General features: G+C 37.4%; 1 protein-coding gene across 1 annotated transcript in view; it reads right to left on the minus strand.

The window, feature by feature from the left end:
* The window catches only part of ITPR2 (inositol 1,4,5-trisphosphate receptor type 2), a 724,583-nt gene that overhangs the window by 445,613 nt on the left and 257,823 nt on the right, over positions 1 to 21,147 (minus strand). Inside the window, exons 14-21 of the mRNA XM_007949781.2 lie at positions 19,746 to 19,887; positions 17,342 to 17,503; positions 9,116 to 9,288; positions 8,010 to 8,129; positions 7,694 to 7,879; positions 6,109 to 6,360; positions 5,501 to 5,645; positions 3,869 to 4,019 (exon numbers count right to left, since the gene is read on the minus strand). Coding sequence (XP_007947972.1) covers positions 3,869 to 4,019; positions 5,501 to 5,645; positions 6,109 to 6,360; positions 7,694 to 7,879; positions 8,010 to 8,129; positions 9,116 to 9,288; positions 17,342 to 17,503; positions 19,746 to 19,887 — 1,331 coding nt within the window. The remainder of the gene's footprint in view (positions 1 to 3,868; positions 4,020 to 5,500; positions 5,646 to 6,108; positions 6,361 to 7,693; positions 7,880 to 8,009; positions 8,130 to 9,115; positions 9,289 to 17,341; positions 17,504 to 19,745; positions 19,888 to 21,147) is intronic.

A 21,147-nucleotide genomic window follows, 5' to 3' on the forward strand; every position in this document is an offset into this window, starting at 1 on the left:
ATGCAGGGTCTAAGCGTGCCACAAGCTAGAGACCATTCCCCAAGGCTTCTGAGTATATACAGGAAGCAGACCACATTCCCTAAGGCAGCTACTCAGCTGCTCACAGTAGATTCCACCATGGAGTTGATTACCAGTCTCATCATGGGAAATACTACATCCAGCTGCCCAGTCACTCAATCAGGCCCAGCCAAGTTGACACACAAACTGAACTACCACAAAAACCTAGAAGTCATCTTCGACTTTCTCATTTCTTTCACATTCCACATCTAAGTCCCATCCTTTGTTGTTGTTGTTGTTGTTATATGACGTCCCATCCTTTAGACTATAAAATTTCAAATCCATCTACTTCTCACCACTCCATCACTACTACTGTTATCCAACACCATTAGCCAATTTCCATCCTAACAATGGTCCTCCAAACACACCCACATATATACTCTCTGTTCTCCACTCACCAGGCAAAGTGATCAGATTAAATCATTCCTTTCCCAAATCCCTCTAAATGTTGCCCATCAAACTCAACACAACTTAAATTCAAAGGCCTCCAAGGCTTTACAATTTGGGCTTCTCCAAACTTCTCTCCTACTCTCCTCCTCTTTTCTTTCTTTATCTCAGTTACACTGTTGTTTCTGCTGTTCCTCACACATACTAAGCTCATTCCTGCCTCAGAGCTTACTTCCTAGTTGCATGCCAGCCACTGCTGAAAAGTCTGAGAGGCTGTTCAATCTACTCTAACTACAAAATAGGTCTCCCACCCCTACTCCATCACTCTCCATATTATAGTCCTACTTTTTCTTCATAGCATTATCTGATGCTAAGTATGTATTCTTTTTTAATTATCTGCTTACAACTATCAAAAGGGAAAGAATAGAGATTTTGCTGGTTTATTTATTGTCTGCCCTCCCCAAACGGGGGGGAAAGGACTGTTAACCTTGTTCATTGTTTATTCCTAGTAGTTAGAACAGTGTCTGAATAGTTATTCAAAAAATACTTATTAAATAAATTAATTATCACATAGATTAAAGAATGACTAAAGCATTCATAGATGAATGGAGTTCACTACAAAAGATATAAGTTATACAAAAGTTAAAAGAGGAAAAAAGTATCTTAACAGGGAAGAAATGGACAAGATAGTAGAGAATACAAACAAGATATTACCAAGCTTTCAGAAGAATAAAATATTTTAGAGCAAAACCCTGAAAGTACGCACTGAATGCTGAAACCAGATGTTAGGATCAATTTCTAACTTTTTTAGAATGGTTCAGCTGAGAGTAAACTGGAGATGATGCAAGAATCACACATCTTTAATATGGACATCTCCTCTTAAGTACCCTCTGACATCTTTCAAAGGAGCCTCTCACCAGTGATATTTGGGCAGCAGAATAAAGGTATACACCTGCATGTCCCTGATCTTTGGTTTACCAGTGCAGTTCTTGTCCTTCACTTTGCTCTCATTCATACATGATTGATACACTTTTATTTTTATAAAAATTTAAACTTATTCAAAAGATGTAAGAATAGTAAAGAACTTCCATACACTCCATTTTTCTCCATTGCTTTCATAGTCTTTCCCTTTCCCCTTTCCCACTCTCTCTGCATTTTTACTATATAAAATAATTTTGTTTTTCCTTTTTCAAGGAGTCCAATTATCCATATGATGACTCTTCTTTGCCTGTCTTCCATTTCAACTACTTTTCCTTTAAGCTTTTTTCCTTGTTTCTTTGTGTCATTTTCATTCTCTTTCTTGTTATTACATCATTTTCATTGTCCTTTATTACATTTTCATTCATATCTATTCTCCCTGTTGTAACCTTTGGCAATTAAATCTGTATTTCTGGTGGGGGGGAGTAAATTCTATCTTTTTATTCTATTTCTTCCCTGAGTTCAATCAATTTTCATTTCATTTCTTTCTGGGTTTTGGTCCGATACTATCCTTAGTTTTTTGACTTTATGATTCAAAGTATTTGTTATGTCCCAGTGTTTGTTTGAAAATATTTAATACAGTTTAGAATGTTAAGTGACAATTTTCTTTTGCTTCATGGTAATTTTTCAGATAATTACTTTTATCAACTGAAATGTTTTTATGTTCCATTCTGTTTTGGTCTTATAATAGTTCAGTATAGAAGAAGACTGATTACATCTACACATTTCATGGACAGAATTAATAATAGGAGGTGGCTTACCTGATTCTAGTTCAAGAGCACCCTCTCCTGTCAGAGTAGTGAAATGCAATTGCTTAAATTTGGCTATAGGTGAAAGGTGTATGTCCTTCATTTTTTTGGTTTTCTTTTGTCTTGTGATATTTTGGATTTTTCCATCTTGCTTCTTTTTTCCATCCCCAACAATGCCTTTCCTTTTCCTTTCAGCCTTATTCATCACAGAGGCACTGTTTTTCCATGATTGCTACCTAAGTACTTTTAAATTCCTTCCTCTTTAGTCAGTGTTTGTACCTATCTAAATTTAGTTTTTAGTATTTTCACACTTTTTCTTTCTGAGAGCGATTTATCTCAATCCCCTTTTGTCTCCTCAACACAAGTTTTACAAAAACTCCTAACTGCCACAACACCTTGTAGTAGGAGACAGTTCTAAAAATTGTTTATTTTTCCACTTACAATAATTGAAGTTTATACTGTCCCCTATATTCTCATTATGTTGAAAGTCAGGGATTTATGTGGTTGCATTTCCTTCTTTATTGATATGTACATTTTTGGAGGCTGTAGGAGATACTGAAATTTAGGCAACAGCCATTCTTCAGCTACCTGGACAGCCCTCATTTATGATTTTTAACCTTTCTAATCTTGTCTTTCTTTACTATAGTTGATAATATTGATGTACCTATTCTCTCAGTTGCTGGGTAGCATGGCTGCTGACTGCCCACAGCTGTGCACCTCACCGGGCATAAACTTTGACCCCAGAAAACTGCCTTGCCCAAGGTTAAACAACCTCTCCATGATGAAGCCAGCATCTAATTACTGTCGAATGCAAGGATACCAAGCCCAGACCCTTTGCTTTCATTTGGAACACCTTTGAATGGTCATCCCAGCTATGGAACTCCCTACAGGATTAACTGAGCTCTCAGATGTAACTGCACTACCCATCAGCCTCTCTGTCTGCCCAATTCTACCTTTCTCACTGAGCATATTCCTCAATAAGTATTCTGCAAACAATTCGGCACCTCAGGATCTACTTTCAGTGCATCTAATCTAAGATTATTATCATCATAAATAATACTTATTGAGTTAGGAGAAAAGTACTGTTGTACACATTCACTTAATTCTCACAAGGCAGCTATGAGGAAGATACTATTATTAACATCTTCGTATCTCAGGTGAGAAGAGAAAATCATAGAAAAGATAAGTACTTTGCCTAAGTTAATAAATGGAAAAGGCAGGATTTGAATCTAGGCACTCTGACTCCAAAGTCCAATCTCCTGTCCACTTCACTCTACTTCTCACACTGGCTGTGCATTCACCACTTCTCTGTGTAATCCTTAGCCTGCCCTTTCCTTGCATTTTTCTATATCCTGCTATGAAGCATAGTCAACTTATGACACACACCAGGATAATTACAAATTTTAAGATGATTTTATTTTTTCAACCCATAATACTTTCATTAGTGGATTGGCCATAGTGTGAGTTGCTTAGAACAGCATTTGATCTTATGAATTTGTCTTTCAAGGCTTTAGCATAATAAAAGATGCTTACAAGTCTACCCTATTATCACTCAGACCTGTCATAGGATTACTGTTGATATGTACACATACATTATTAACATGTAGGAACATATTAATGATCATTTCTCTGTAGGTTCCTTTTTATTACCTCTAAATAATAACAAAAAGATTTTAAGTTTCATCAAAAATTCTTACCTCCATCTTGAAATTTACTTAATCTTTCAAAATACGATGACATGGGGACCTGTACAATATCTAGGATCGCCAGAAGTGTTCTTGTCAGCCTTAATAACTCACTGAAACTATAAAATCCAAAGTATATAAGATTCCGAGCCAAGTGGACCACCTTGATTTGAAAAAAGGGAATGAGGTGTAAAAAAGGCAAGAAAAACATTGGGAACTGAAATAAATCGATTTTTTTTTTTATTAAATTAGTTCAGGTATTGCTAAACTTGCCAATTCTTTAATACCTAAGGTTTCACATAACTGCAAAAGCAACCACTTGAACTTAATTTATTCAAATCTAGAATTAAACCTCATCAAAAAGATAAGATTTGGGTGCAGAAAGATGGTTAAAGAAGTTTAGATTAGAATTATTTATGTCTTAGTAAAAGATTAACTCACTTTAATCAGAGGATATCATTTAATAAATGGTATATTAATTAATTACTTTAATAATGTATTTATTTTATAATTTATCATCCACAAAATATGTCCAGAAGTATATGTTCCTCTTTTGCTTCCTATGTGGTCTGCTGAACACTGTAGGACATATCAGGGTGACAGCTAGCCTCCAAGATGGTCCTATATTGTACCAAGGTTAGACTACATGACCATTAGAATAAAGTAGAAGTAATGAGTATGTTCAGAAAAAGTTCTCGAGACCTTTGAACTGAGCAGTTGAACTCAAAATCAAACAAATATCTTTAATTTTAAAATGAATATATGGAAAAGTAATGTAATATATACATTAGAGTAAAGTAGAAGCATGTCACTTCCAAGATTAGGTTATAAAGACTACAATTTACGTCTTATGCTCTCTCTCTCAGATTACTCACTCTATGGGAAGTTAGGTATCATGTTGTGAGAAAACTCAGGAAGCCTATGGAAAGGCCTACATGGCACAGAACTAAAGGTGTTTTGTCAACAGCTAGCAAGGAAGGTCACCAACAATATGTAAGTGAGTTTAGAATCAGATCATCTAGTCCCAGATGACTGAAGCCCTAATTGGCAGCTTGATTGTAACCTTAAGAGATACTATGAGGCCCCAGCAAAGCACTCTAGGATTCATGACCATAGAAACTATGAGAAAATAAACGTTTGCTGTTTTAGATGCTAAGTGCTGGGGTAATTTGTTCCATAGTAATAGACAGCTAAAACAACAGGTAACGAGAAACACTGTCTTCTCTCCAGTTTTGTCACTATATTCCCAAAATGATACTGCAACTGGAAGGTATTTTAATTCAGTTTAATGGGGCTTTTAAAAACACCAACTACATGGAGATCAAAAAAGTGTACCCAAACCTCCAAAAACATCTTTGTTCACTAAATGCAGTAAAACATACAGAGAAAAAATGAAACAGAATAAAATCAAGAAAAAGAATATTGAACATAAAGAATAATTAAAGAACCATGTAAGTCTGTATTTTAATCTATCAGTGGTTTAATTTTGGTCTAATCAATGGTAGAATTATACCTTCACGAACTAAAGTACAATTACCAAAACCTCCTAAATATTAGAGGGAGAGAATAGTTGCTGTTCAAGTTATCTGATTTTTCATACGGAAAACTGAATAACTTTAAAAGTGAATTGGTTAAAAGAAATACCTCAAATGTCAATTTGTTTTTTTCTTTATCTCCAAAGGGAAAGGGCTGATTTACAACTTCTTTCAAGTATTCTTCAACAAATTCCATTGTCAGTGCAAATTTCCTCTTCATATCATTTCTTGAAGAGTCTGTTATAGAATCATACCTGGAAAGACAGAAAGAAGATAAAGCAAGTTAAATTGACGGTAGTCATCTAAAAATAGGAAAACATACACACTACTTTAATGCCTGGCTTCATACTCTTGGGTAGATTAGCTAACTTTTCTATGTATTGTATCTAATATGTAAATTGGGACCATTGTAATATGAGTTAACACATTTAAAGGACTTACATCAGAGTCTGCCATAATAACTACTTATTACTCTTATTATTAATAATATTATTTGTTTTTTGGTTTCCAGAAAGGTTCTCCATTCTAGAGCTGTTTTCACCCTACAAAATGAGAGGTTTTTTGGGTTTTTTTTGTTTTTGTTTTTTTCAAGAGTAACAACCCGAGTTAGAACACAGAAATGCTTTTCCATATATTCATTTTAAAATTAAAGATATTTGTTTGATTTTGAGTTCAACTGCTCAGTTCAAAGGTCTCAAGAACTTTTTCTGAACATACTCATGAATGGTGATCTTTGTGGGGATTTCTGTCCAAAGCCTGGCATAACGAACGGGCACCACAGACTCTTGGGGATCCCGGTCAACGTGCATGTGGAGCATGAGACGACAAAAAGATGCTCGGAGGTCAAATGGTAGGCTCTCATCGGACATACACCGCAGGATCAAATCCACAGAGAGCTGTGTAGATATCTGGTTTATGGCCAGATACTGACGATCCAAGCACATTCTCGCAAAGAGGTTTAGCTGGTACCTTAAAAATATTAAACATTAGTTGTATTAGTTGTCTTATCTTGAAAAAGTTCTGAAACATCATATGACTGATCTGCTTTGATGTTATCAGTATTTCAAGTGTATATGATATTGGAGTGAAACTCTTCTGCTAGTAGGGTAAGTATATGATATTGTCCCTAATCTGACTCAGTTATGATCTCTGTTACTTGTTCCAGCAATGAGTCTGATGTGAAATGTTATCAGGCTCACACTTCACAGACTCCTGGGATACAAACACACTAAGCTGAAGGCCGTGGATACTAGGTAATATGACACTCTGCCTATCTGCCTTCCCCAGTTTCACTCAGCTACCAAAGATCAAAAACCAAATTCACTGCCATCGAGTCAATTGCAACTCATGGCAACCCCTTCCTGGGTTTCTGAAACAGTATCTCTATGGAAGTAGATTGCCCAATCTTCCTTCTGAGGAGTGACTCATGGGTTTGAACGCCAGCCTTCTGGTTAGCAGTCACATACCTTAGGCACTATGCCACCAGAGCTCCCACACTCAGCTCCAGGTGCTATTACCTATGATCTATAACTTTAGCTCCACTCAGTACCTGAATCCAATGTAACCACATCAAATGGCATCAGTACACTTGGCTTCACCAATCTTTGAGATCAAGAATTAGCATTTGGCTTGGTTGCTATAGCTCTGGAGACCAGGGAAGGTGAGTTATTTTCTTCTTTTTTTCTAACATTTGGGTCCAACATGGTCCAAGGGCTTTTGCTTTAAGTTTCTAGCCCTTAAACTAAAGGTTGCTAGCTAGGTTCCTCTTCCCAATATACTGACCACCGTTAACTGCACCTCTGCCCACCAGCCTTATTTCGGTATCACTACCATTAAGATTTCTGTAACTATATACCACTGTTGAACATGCATAACTATAGATGTCAGTTTCTCTTAAGTCCTAGGTCACCACATAGTCATAAATACTATATACTAAACTACTGGTTAACCCTCTCTGAGACCACCTCTGCACCCAGATAAGATTCACCATCCCCAGTTCCATCTCTCACTAATTCCTCATCACCTAGGTCCCAATATGTCTCTTATATATATTCACACCAAGCAATACCAGGAAAAAATAAAATAAAATAAAACCCTTTGTTACATAAAAAATCCAAAACACTGTAAAATCATAAAATTACAAGTTGTATATGTGAAAAACACAAATGTTAACTTTTGAATAATTAAAATGGTACTAAATATTTCAGATACCCTACTTTTGACATGAATTTTAATTTCTTCTTCCTAGAGGTTTCAGAGAATAATCTCTGTATGAGAATTATGATTCTCTACAATACTTAACCTATAATAAGTAAGAACTTCTAAGTCAGCTTTGGTTCCTTCTTTTGCCTCCTGAGCCAGGTGCCTGATAGCTTTGCCATGAGGTTCCTTATTGCTGTCAATCCAGTAGAGCCAAACTTCTTCATCATCCATATCATCTGAAAGGATGGAATTCTCCATGGGGTTGTCTACTTGCATTGAGACCACCCTTGAAATAAATAACAGGTACTAAATCCATTACAAAACTCACAAACATGATTTAAAAAACGAAAACCTACAATATCCACAAATAATGAACAGAAAAATACAACCCCATTACTACTACTATCTGGACTTACTTAGTTTGAATGAGAATGTCTGCATTGCCTGGACTCAACATAAATTTGCAGATGAGTTCTTGAGTTACAGGTATTGCAGTAGTATTAGAAACACAGAGATCTGATAAATAATCCAAAAACCTGGCAAGAGAAAAAAATTTGATCACAAAACATAGCACTTATATCATCATAATAATAAAAACATAATTTGAGATATAATCAAAAATCTTTTATTTTATGTTTATATTTTATATTATTATTTCCATGCAAAATATTTCTAATGTGTTACTTATCTACTCCATGGCTAGAAACAAATCAAATATTCATTTGTTTTTATTGAATGCAAACCTTGTTCATAAAGGATACAGTTACTTATACTTATTTTGGTGATACTCATTCCAAAGTACTGTGGCTTATAATGTCTAGAAATTATTTATATGTCCTAAAGTGAGACTATGCCAGAAATGAATACCAAAATACATGCAGATCAAAGCTAATGAAATAAGCACATATTTAGCTAGAGTAACTATAGCCTGGTTCAGTTACCAGGTCTACACCTACCTTCTAGCACTTATTTGCTGTACTAATTAGTTAAGATAACGTTGCTAATCTGCTTGACTTTTCTGTATTTTTTTCCTAGATAAGGCAGTATGGTACAATAGAAAGAATGTGATTTGGAATCAGAAAGCCTTGGTTAATTTAATTTGTTCTTACTATTGTGATAATGTTGGGCAAATTGTTCTCTGGGTTTCTATTTTCTTATCTCTAAACTGAAGATAATATATGTGCTCTGTGTACTTCATGAGAATGTATAAGGATTTAAATGAGATAATGTACATAAAGGTATTTTGAAAATCTATACAGTAATATAAAAACCTAAGTTAGGGTGAAAATCAATACACATAAATGCCAACCTATAAAGGACTTTGATCTCCTATGACATATATAGTATTATGACTATGTGGTGACCTACGGCTTAAGAGAACAATTATTATAGTGATAAGTCCAATTTAGTTTGTCCATGTAAGTTAGTGATATGAAAGAATTCTAACTTTTAAAAGTTCCAAAAATAAATAAACAAGCCACAATCCCCACTAGAAAAGTCTACTACATGAACCACTTCAAACCTTGGCTCCCGATTTCTCCTGAGTAAACTGACAAATGTTTCTATTTCTTTTGCTGTGATATGTTTTTCTAGTAGTTTTCTGTTGTTGTGCAACAAAGCTGTGATGGTATCTTCTGCCAAAATATCATAGCCAATCTGGGACTGCATGACACAGAAATTCTTAGCAATATATTCCTGCAAAGAAGAAAGATTGTCAGAATGAGCTACCAAACAGTTTAGAAATATAGGAGGTTCTATTAGGGTTGGTAACATTGATTAATTTATTCACAACAAAAAATTCACTAAAAGTTATTGTAAAAAGAAAAGCAAATAAATATTTCCTCAGTAAATAGGTATTCAAGGAAGGAAATGAAACACATTAGCATATATTTCATTTAAATTATAATAAGCATATGAGTATATACCTAACTCAAATAATAGGAGGGAGCAATCCCTGGAGCAGAACATCATGCTTGGTAAAGTACAGCTTCAGTGACAAAAAGGAAGACCTTCAAATGAGACAAGAATGACAGTGGCTGCAACAACAGGCTCAACATAGCAACGATTGTGAGGATGGCACAGAAGTGAGCGGTGTTTCATTCTGCTGTACACATAGGGTCGCTATGACTCAGAACCAACTTGGTGACACATAACTGAAGTAAAGAAGTCCCTGGGTGGTACAAAAGGCCAATGCTAGTCTGCTAACAGAATGGTGGTAGGTTTGAGTCCACCAAGAGATACCTTGTAAGAAAAGCCTGAAGCTCTACTACCAAAAACTCAGCCATTGAAAAACCTACAGAGCACAGCTCTATGCTGACATACAAGGGGTCTCCGTGGGTTTGAACTGACTCAATAGCAACTAATGGTTTTGAAATTTATACTATCCCTAGAAATAATTAAATCTTTAACACAGGTGCTTAAAATCTTATATGTGGCTAAAATGAAAAGTAAATCTGGTTAAGATAACAATCTTTTATGACACAGTAGCTTTCACCAGCCTAACAGATGTCTTTCTCATAACCCTCCCAAAAGTCATAATCAACAATTTTGGCATAATTACATATATAAAAAAAATAGTGTTGATATTTCATTCATGAGACATTGAGAACTATGCAGTTACATGAAGATCTCAATTGGACTTGAGTTGATTTTCTTTTTATACACAAAGTACAATGTTCTATGAATCTATTATTTAAAATAATGGTGTAATTTCATACCACTTTTTACTTTAACAGTGACAAATAAACTAATATGATTAATCACTTTTTAAAAAGATCCATTCACCCAAAAACACTTCTCAAAGTCAAGCACGATTTGAAAGGCTAGGGATATGGCAGCAAACAAGATAGGTAAGCTTTCATGGAACTTACATTCCAATGACAGGAAAGAAACAGTAAATAAGCAAACAAAATGTGATCATTTTACATGTTGATGAAGAAAACAGAGGGATGGAGAAAGATGACAACTTTCTGCAGGGTGGACATTGAGATAGTAACATTTGTGCTAGAATAGAAATGATGAGGAGGGAGCTGGGAGAAGGCCTGTAGAGAAAGCCATCAGGCAGAGGGGACTACTGAGTTCAAAGGCCCTGAGATGGCACCTACCTTGCTGTGTTCCATAAACAAGGGAGGCCACTGTTTATAGTTATATAAACAAGTTTGGAGTGTAGTTAAGAGAAGACAAAGCCAGAAGTGAACCTGAGAGGTAGGTCGAAAGAGGCCTGACCAAAAGAGGTCTTGTGAGCCATGGTAAAGGACAAAGACATATTCTAAGAGCAAAGTTAAGCTATTGGGGAGTTTCAATCACGAGTTATTTAAGCTGCTCCTTATTCTTCACACTGTTATCTCTGTTGTTAGGTGCTGTTGAGTTGTCTCCAACTCATAGTGATGCTATGTACAGTAGAACAAAGCACTGCCCAGTCCTGTGCCACCCTCACCCAATCACTTGTGTTACACCTAAACCCATCATTGCAGCCACTCTGCCTATCCATCTCCTTGAGGGCCTTCCCCTTCTTCGTGTACCCTCCACTTTACCAAGCATGATATCCTTTCTCCAGGTAATGGTTCCCTCTGACAACATGACCAAAGTAGGTGAGACGCAGTCTGGCCATTCTCACTTCCAAGGAGCATTCCAGCTGCACTTCTTCCAGGAAAGATTTGTTAGTCTTTTTAGCAAACCATGATACTCTTAGCATTCTTCTCCAACACCACAACTCAAAAGCACCAACTCTTCTTCAGTCTTCCTTATTCATTGTCCAGCTCTCACATGCATAAGAGGAGACCGAAAATACTATGGCTAGGGTTAGGCACACCTTAGTCTTCAAGGAGACATCTTTGCGCTTTATCACTTGAAAGAGGTCCTTTGCAGCAGATTTGCCCAATGCAATACATCATCTGATGTCTTGACTGTTGCTTCCACTGATGTTGATTATAGAACCAAGTAATATGAAATCCTTGACAACGTCAATCTTTTCTCCATCCACTGTGAAGTTGTTTATTGAACCAGTTGTAAGGAGTTTTGTTTTCTTTATATCAAGATGTAATCCATACTGCAGACTGTAGTCTTTAATCTTCATCAGTAAGTGCTTCAAGTCATCCTCACTTTCAGAAAGCAAAGGCGTGTCATCTTTGTATTGCAGATTGTTGATGAGTCTTCCTCCAATCTTGCTGCCATGTTCTTCATATAATCCAGCTTCTTGGATTACTTGCTCAGCACACAAGTTGAATAGGCATGGTGAAAGGATACAACCTTGATGCACTCCTTTCTTGATTGTGTACCACCCACCATCCCCTTGTTCTGTTCCAATGACAGCCTCTTGATCTATGTACAGGTTTCTCATGAGTACAATCAAGTGTTCTGGAATTCCCATTCTTCTCAATGTTATCCACAATTTGTTATGATCCACACAATCGAATGCTTTTGCATAGTCAATAACACATAAGTAAACATCTTTCTGGTATTCCTTGATTTCAGCCAATAATATCATTGCTGACATCAGCAATAATATCCTTCATTCCACATCCTCTTCTGAATCCAGTTTGCATTGTGGAAGCTCTCTGTCAATATACTGCTGTAATTGTTTTTGAATTATCTTCAGTAAGATTTTACTTACATGTGATATTGATATTGTTCAATAATTTACACATTCTGTGGGATCACCTTTCTTTGGAACAGGTACAAATATGGATTTTTACCAGTTGGCCAGGTAGTTGTCTTCCAAATCTCTTAGCATAGCTAAGTGAGTGCCTCCAGCATCCATTTGTTGAAACATCTCAATGGGTATTCCATCAATTCCTGGAGCCTTGTTCCTTACCAATTCCTTCACAGTAACTCTCCTAAATTCCAATCACTACTGCTCATTTCTCAGTTCCATGGACAAACAACACACACATTCAACCATAGCCCTAGTGAGGAGCTTAACCCCTTTCACAATCATAAGTCTTCATTTTGATTTCTTGGGAATTCTCCTTGGGAATATATCTCTGGTTCCACAGTGGAAGAATGTATTGATCAGAAAGTGGTTTTCCTTAAGTCAAAGTCCCTTGAACATATCAATCCCTATGTACTGGTTGTACAAATCTAATTATAATCTAGGCAGCATTTTTGTGGCCTCTCAAATGAAGGTTTTGTATAGTAAGTAGCTCTGGTGGCATAGTGCCTAAGGTACTTGACTGCTAACCAGAAGGCTGGCGGTTCAAACCCACCAGCCACTACTTGGAAGGAAAGTTGGGCAATTTACTTCCGTAGTGATACTGCCTCAGAAACCCAAGGAGGGTCACTAGGAGTGAGGTCCAACTCAATGGCACATAACAACAACAAGTTAAGTAAAATAAATGTCTTCAGTCAGTGTATCATTTTAAAGACAGGTATTGATTTATTTTGATGACTATTATAGTCATACTCTCATAAAAGGTAAACATCAAATATGTTGATAAATGATCAAATAAAATTAGGTGTTACTAAGTTCTATAAATAATAGTAAATAGAGACTCAATATTACAGACTTGGCTCACCACTGAATCATAACTGAATTTCCTATTAGAATTCTATAAAATATAGGTTACTATAAAGGAAAATGGGAGCTCTAGTGGCACAGTGCCTAATGTATTTGACTCCTAACTAGAAGGCTGGCAATTCAAACCTACCAGCTACTCCTCAGAAGGAAGACTGGGCAATCTACTTCTGTAGAGATGCTGCCTCAAAAACCCAAGGAGGGGGTCACTATCAGTGGGAATTGACTTGACAGCAGTGAGTTTTTGAGATAAAGGAAAACAAGTTAATTATGCAAAAAGTAGATATCTATTTTTTAAATCATGTACTAAATAAAAACATCAGAAAACTACTTTATGTTTACTACAAAGCATTCATAATTCAACAGATAGGGAAAAAAAATGTTTTTTGACTATCACTGAGATTCACTTAGGGTACTCATAAGAAAATGAGGAGAAAGAAATTTAACCCATGAAGAATGCTAGGAGATTCTTTCTTCCTTTGTCTGTTCAGTGATTTACATCTTGGGGAGACACCTCAAAAGGAGAGAAAAATGGATCACCCAGTAATATGCTCTAAAGAAATCTGGAAAATAGATCACCCAAATTGTGTGAACTGGGAGAAGTGCTATGACTAGGTAAAGTAAGAACAAAGGAGAGGAGAAATTAGAGGGATGGAGTTTTTAGGGTCTTTTTTTCTTTTAAATTGGTCAGAGAATGGGGGTTTTCAGAGGGTAAACTGCATGTTCCTCAGAACAGTGGGCACATGAGTCCCTGGGCAAAGACAGAGTGGAATGAGAAAGAGCCAGGTGTGCTAGACCTTGAGGGACTAAGAGCGGACACCAGTTGAGATATGCTGCCTGGGCAACCTGAGGGATGAGCAGAATAAGCAAATCTAGGAGATTTGGCCCAGAAGCACAGGGCAGCACTGTAGAGAGCCCCTCCCAAAAACAGGGAATAATCGTAGATTACAGCTGGTAAGTGTGAAGGGGTTGCCTGTCCAGTAATGTATATTTTTCGAGACCCAAGAAGAGGAACAAGGACAAGCATAGCAACCTTTCACGATCATCCACACATGCCCTCACTGAGTAACTGAGGCCCTCACATTGGGAGTATCTCAGACACTGAGTCTCAGAGTGCTTGAAGCTATGTGATTTAACTTTCTGGAACTTAATTTTTCTTCCAATAAAGTAAGAAAAACCTCTATCTACTTTATCTTACCATCTAAAAAGAACACAATAAAGGTAAGAAAAATAATTCCAATGACAGCATTTTCAGTTCCTGGAAAGAAGAATGTTCATATCTAGAATTTCATTAGAAAGTATTTAAGGATTTATTTACATTCTCCCCTTGCTCCTTACCCCTTGCCATATTGTTTATGTTCTGACTAATCTCCTTTACATATTCTTTTAAAACCTTCTCTTGATCTTTAAACAGAAGTTCAAAGCCAACATATTTTAACACATTTTTCCTAAAGCAAATTTTTTTTATTTCTGAGAAATTTTCAAACTATTAAGAGAGGCAATAGTGTGATGATTAAGAGCCTGAATTTGCATCCTGGCTCCATTCTTAAACTGTGATCTGGGGCAAGTTACTTAATTTCTCTGTGCCTGGGCTCCTCATTTGTGTTGTTGTTAGGTGTCATCGAGCTGATTTTGACAGATAGCAAACCCATGTGCCACAGAGTAGAACTGCCCCCATAGGGTTTTCCAAACTATAATCTTTTTCGGCAACAGATTGTCGGGTCTTTCTTCCACAGAGTCACCAGGCAGGTTTGAACCCCCAACTTTAAATTAGCAGCTGAGTGCTTAACTATTGCACTACCAGAGCTCTTTATTTAAAAAAAAAAAAAGACCAAACTCACTGCCATCAAGTCAGATCCGACTCATAGTGACCCTTCTGGGGTTTCCAAGGCGGTAGGTATCACTACAGAAGTAAATTGCCCAATCTTCCTTCCAATGAGTGGCTGGTGGGTTTGAACCACCAGCCTTCTGGTTAGCAGTCAAATGCCTTAGGCACAATGCCACCAGAGCTCCCTCTTTATTTCAGAGGGATAATAATAGTATCAATCTCATACAGTTGTTTTGAGGATTAGATAGTTAATTCATGAAAAGTGTTCACAACTGACCTGATACAAAGTAAGCACACAATAAATACTAATAACTTTTCCCAGAAATTTTCCACTCTCTAGGCTTGATGTCATAGTGTATTAGGGGAAAAGAGACCCCAGATTCACAAAGGTTCAAGAGAAATAGTTTTATTAAGCCTTAGATAAAACAAAGACAACCATCCTGGATGAGGGAAACCATCAGCATGAGAAAGGTGAATGGAGTCCCCTAAGTCATGGCCATCTAGCTAAGTATATATGATTTTTTTAAAAAGAGGAATTATCACAAAAATCATCATTGGTGTTAAATAGAATTATCACTGTTGCAGATGGGACTACAGAAGCAAGAAAAAGACCATGATTGGGATTTGAAGATAGGAAAGTTTTACAGAATTGGTTTTGGGCCTTGGGGGCCTAAGCCATTTGATTGCTAACTAGAAGGTTGGCAGTTCAAACCCACCAGCAAGTCCACAGAAGGAAGACTGGGAAATCTATCTCTATAAAGACTTACCACCTCAGAAACCCAAAGAGGTTGCTATTAATCTGAATCAACTCGATGGCAATGAGTTTGACCTGGCTAGGTGGTGATCCAGATAGGCTGTGACTCATGACCACGGGGCCTGAGTCTTAGCCACAAGGTGGCTACCAAACAATACCAAGACCCAACCTTAATTTAAATCAGAAATGGACAGTTTCAGGCAAGTTCCCTAGTTCCTTTCCTGAGCATAATCTACTTTGAATCATGTTGTTGTTTTTCTTGTTATGTGCCATAGCTACCCCTCCTTGGGTTTCCCAGGCAGTATCACTATGGAAGTAGATTGCCCCATCTTCCTTCCCAGGAGTGGCTGGTGGGTTGAACTGCCAGCCTTCCGGCAGTCAAGTGCCTTAGGCACTATGCTCCCCACTTCCAATCATACTCTTCTGGAAAGCAAACTGCCCCTCCCTAGGTTTGCCCAAGAACTTGTCTGTGCATAGCCACAACGATGATTTGGTGGTCAGAAAGAACCCAAACGGCATCTAAAACTTTTATCAAGCCTCCAAATGGAGTTAAGGCTCCCAATGCAGACCACGGGGCTTTAGAATTTAAGCTCTAATACAGTAGGTATTACATGGCTTACCAGCCCTCTCTCACAACACAATTCCTCATGGACTAAACTTATAGGTGAAATTTACTAATGACACACTTTTCTCTCAAGTTGGTTAACAGAAACATGAAACGTTAATTTACCAAGTGATAATTGATTTTAAACAAATTTATATTAAATAAATATTTACATTTTTGAATTTTAAAGACTAATTGAGATGTAAAAGTATTATCACTTTCAGTGAAATAAATAGGTTCCCTGTCCTCTGTAGGAGCTCTGGTGGTGTAGTGCCTAAGACATTTGACTGCTAACCAGAAGGCTGGCAGTTCATACCCACCAGCCACTCCTCAGAAGGAAGACGGGACAATCTACTTCTGTAGTGATACAGCTTTGGAAACCCAAGGAGGGGTCACTATGAGTTGGATCCAACTCAATGGGAGTAAGTTTGGTTTGGTTGGTTTTATCCTCTGTAGTTATGGATATCTTAGGGCAAAAGTTCCCTTTCTAGCATCCATCATTCTCTCCTTATAGATTCTTCTTCCTAAAATTCCTGCTTCCATGTAACTTTATGAAAATGATCTTCATCCTACCCAAATGCTTCCCTGTGCAAGCACCCTTCCTTTGTCCCCCAGACACAAGTGACATCTCCATCTTCTGAACTCCCAGAATGTGGTCTTTCATCTTTTATGTCCTCTCTTCACCTCCCCCTTATGTTTCAGATACACTCTACTGGACTAAAACTCCTTGGCCCCTACAGGGTGGTGCTGTGCTTCACATGGTTCTCAGCCCAAGAACCATCTTCTTCCTCTCTCCATAGAACAGGCAGGTGTGCATCCTGCCCAGCAGAAGCTAGTACCACACACATAATAGGAACTCAGGACATCTTTCCTCACTGGTTCTAATTCTATGTAGAGGTAAAGAGAACATTTTTGTGCGTTGTCAATATAAAACATTTCATTTCAGAGTTACCTTTCCCATTCATCTGTATATGCTTTCAAGTAGTAAACAAAAGGACCTCCCCCATACCTTAAATGTTAAGGACAGAAAAATAAGGGCCACTCTCTGACCTGATTTTTCCGGTAGTCCTGCTGAGAATGTCTCAGAACCCGGTAGCAGAGCCGCAGCATGTACTTGTAGGGAGCGTATCTTTGGTCCCCCAGGTCTTCAAGCCTCAGCATTGAGCCTTCTCCTGCTTTCTCCTTAAAGGGTGCTTTAAGAATCCCAAATACCTATCAGGAATAAAAACAACCACCTATTCTAATGTGTAGAGGTGCATGTTTGGCAACCTACTTTCATTTCTTTTTATAAATAAATAAGAACACTGACTCAAAAATACTTCTGTATTATTTGAGTAAAATTAATGTAAAAAGGTAGAAAAAAGGGATTTAGGATATAGGGCCAATATATTCAGAAGCATAAAAACATTGCTAGAGGATTTTCCTAAATGGAATGGCAAAAAAACATTATTAAGGTAAATTTGGAATAGAAATTAAATTAAAAATAAAAATACAAAGGTGTTAGGTTGTACCAAGTTATAAGAGCATATTAAAATGAACTAAAATATAGATATATGTTTTATAGGCTTTATAGTTTCTTCTGTTGAATTCTATAATTATCTAAAAGCAAAATAATATAAAGAAAAATATTTACTTTTCATCTAAAACTGACATCAGAAAATTGCTTCCAAATACTGCTTCTAAAACTCTTCATGAAGGACTGTATTTACTGGTCTTGGTACACAACGATGTGGCCAAATCAGTGTATCAGCAGCCACACATAAATAAGGAGCCACATATGTGCAACTGGTGGCATCTAGGAGCCTGATTCCTTTGGTAAAAGGTTAGTGGTTGGGAGGTATTTAAAAAGCAATGAGAAATATGACTCTTTTAGGCAGCAGGGCAACAGGTAGGATCACCTGGAGAGGAGCTGATAGGATGAGTAAACTTGGTAAAGAGCACACAAGCAAAGGCATGAGCACTAATACAAGGAGGGAAAAAGAAAAAAGGAAAGCAATTATCCTTCAGAATCCATGAAACATGATACAAATTCAAATCTCTTCAACAATCCCATAGTCACTAAACTTTGAATTTTATATTTATAATACTGAAGTAAAATGTTTGACATGTGTTGATTAAAATAATATTAGTAAGCCATTCAAAGTCATAAATTTCCTGGTGATAAAATGTTCTGTACAAAAGAATAGCTACTGTCATAAAAAAACTTTGGCCAATTAGATTTGCAACCTTTATTTTATTTAAGAGAAATATTGATTTATAGCTTTACTCAGCTATAAAATATCAACTGACAATATATGTCTACTGCTTTTCCTTCCCAATTCTGCAAGATAGGTGCAATAACAACATATTTTATTCCTTTAGTATCTTCCTTAGTCTACACTTTATTATTGCAGAAGTCCATTACTTTAAATAGCAATTGACTAATTAAAAATGCATAAAGTTTAACAGGTCCATATCTGCACATTATTAGGAAGTGGATTAGTTTATTAAAGTATTATGAACAATTTCAAGAAGACATTGTGTAGAAGCATCTCTACAGTTTAGGGGGAAAAAAAACTAGAGTATTGTGTAGACCATTTGTGAGCTGATAAATACACTGTCCTTTTTAAACTTTCCTGTGGGAAAGAAAGAAAAGAAATAGGAAGCAGATAGAGATGGTACTTTCCTGAAAATGCTACCTAGAAATTTTTCCAGCATACTTTCTAGAGACAGTCTGACCATGTAGGATTTTTAGAGGGCTCTGGTAAGTAGTAGACTCCCCCGGGTGGTGCATATCAATGATACACTCAGCTGCTATCCAAAGGATTGGTGGTTTGAATCTACCCAGAGGTGCTATGGAAGAAAGTCCTGGCAATCTAGTCCCCAAAAATCAGCCATGAAAAACTCTGTGGAGCACATTCCTACTCTGACAAACATGGCATCACCATGAGTCAAAATCAACTCAATGACAACTGGTTTTTTTGGTTTTTGATGGATGGCAGCCTCTAAGATGGCCCTCAGTGATTCTAGCCTCCTGGTACTCACACCTGTTTGGTTCTCTCTACTTGAATGTGGGCTGGATTTATTAGCTTACTTCTAACTGGTAGAATACAGTAGAACTGATAGGCTGTCCCTTCCAAGTTCAGGGAATATAAAGATTATAGCTGCCATCTTGGCTCTTTTCTCTTGGGCCCCTTGTTTCTAGAATAAGCCAGCTACCATGTCTTGAGGCAGGCCTGTGGAGAGACTCCCATCTTGGAAGTAGATCCTCCCCAGGTAAAGCCTTAAGATGACTGCAGCCCCAACCAACACATTGGTTGCAGCCTTGTGAAAGACCTTGAACAAAAGACATCCCGCCTAAGCTACTCCTAGACTCCTGACCCACAGAAACAATGATAATGAATCTTTTTCTTTTTCTAGCCACTAAGCTTTGGGGTACAAAGCAATCAATAACTAACACAAAGAAAAAATTCACCTGTGCCAATATATTTTGTTCCCTCATTAATTTTTGGCGTTCTCGGTTTGGCTTAGTGATAAAAACATCCAGAACTTCTTGTCCATTATTAGGCACATCAGCAACAAAGAAGATGAGGTCTTCTAGTAATTTGGTTACAAATCTATTTAAAAATGAAAAAGAAATTTTAATCTACAGTGTGCTTACTTTTGCAAAAATAAACACTAAGAACTGAAACACTAGAAAATGAAGTAATTTTTTTTTTAATTGTGATTTGGGTGAAAGTTTACAGCAAATTCACTTTCCATACAGCAGCTCACATACACTTTGTCTCATGACATTGACTACAATTTACCACAATGCAACAGCTCCCCTCCCACTTCCTTCCCATAGCCACCTCTTCCTTGTGTCCATCCCTCCATGCACTCCTGCCCCCTGAGCTGTCTCCCTGTGCATATACAGCCCTTCTATTTTCCCATGATTGTTTTCACCAAGCAGTATATCTACCTAGTGTAAATGTTCACCTCATGTGCCTGTCTTTTGTTTGGCTGGAAGCCATAGGAGTGGGCTCAATTCCAGACCTAACGGGCAGCCAAGGGCCATAGTCTCAGTGGTTCAATCAGGTTCTATCAGACCAGCAAACCTGGTCCCCTTTTTCTTTTTCAAATGATTTCGAGTTTTGTTTCACATTGTTCTCCCACTCTATGCAGGATCTCCTACATAGATCCCCCTCTGAGTGGTTGGCAGTGGTAGCCAGGCACCCTCTTGTGTTTCTGGTCTCATAGTCATAGTCACATAGGCTGAGGATAGCATGGTGTACCAATTGCTTGGACTAATTGTTTCCATGAATCTTTGGTTTTCTTCACTCTTCTTTGCTCTGGACAAGGAGAGACCCATCATTGCATTGATGGCTGCTTGCAAGCTTTTAAGATCCCAGTCACTACTCACCAAAGTAGGATGTGGAACAATGTTTTTGTGTAGTATGTTATGCCAACTGAGCTTGATGTCCTTGTGAGTCCACAGGTCCAACTACTCACTCCCTCTAGGTTGGCTGTGGCCAAGAAGTGACTACAACCATGACCCTTTGTCAGCTCTACTATATACCTGGGAATTCTTATAGAACATACCAATACACTTGTTGAAACATTGTCTGCCAACCCTATACATTGTGTTGGGCACATTCCCCACTGAATAGACATACCTAATAGCTCAGCCTGTCCATCCATCTATCCATGTTTGCCTTCACTGACAATGTGGTACTGTATATGCAAAAGGGTTCATCTTTGTTATCTGTACCTCCTATGCACCTCTCTATGTATTCCTCTTCCTCAATGCACCATGTTGATCACGAACATTTGGTACATTGCCCTCCTCTTCACCCAAACCAATCCTTCTCTCTATCTATCTAACAATGTTCCCTCCC

The sequence above is a fragment of the Orycteropus afer genome, unplaced genomic scaffold (assembly GCF_000298275.1).
Source record: "Orycteropus afer afer isolate SDZICR_OR568_19922 unplaced genomic scaffold, OryAfe1.0 scaffold00254, whole genome shotgun sequence".
Classification (NCBI taxonomy): domain Eukaryota; kingdom Metazoa; phylum Chordata; class Mammalia; order Tubulidentata; family Orycteropodidae; genus Orycteropus; species Orycteropus afer.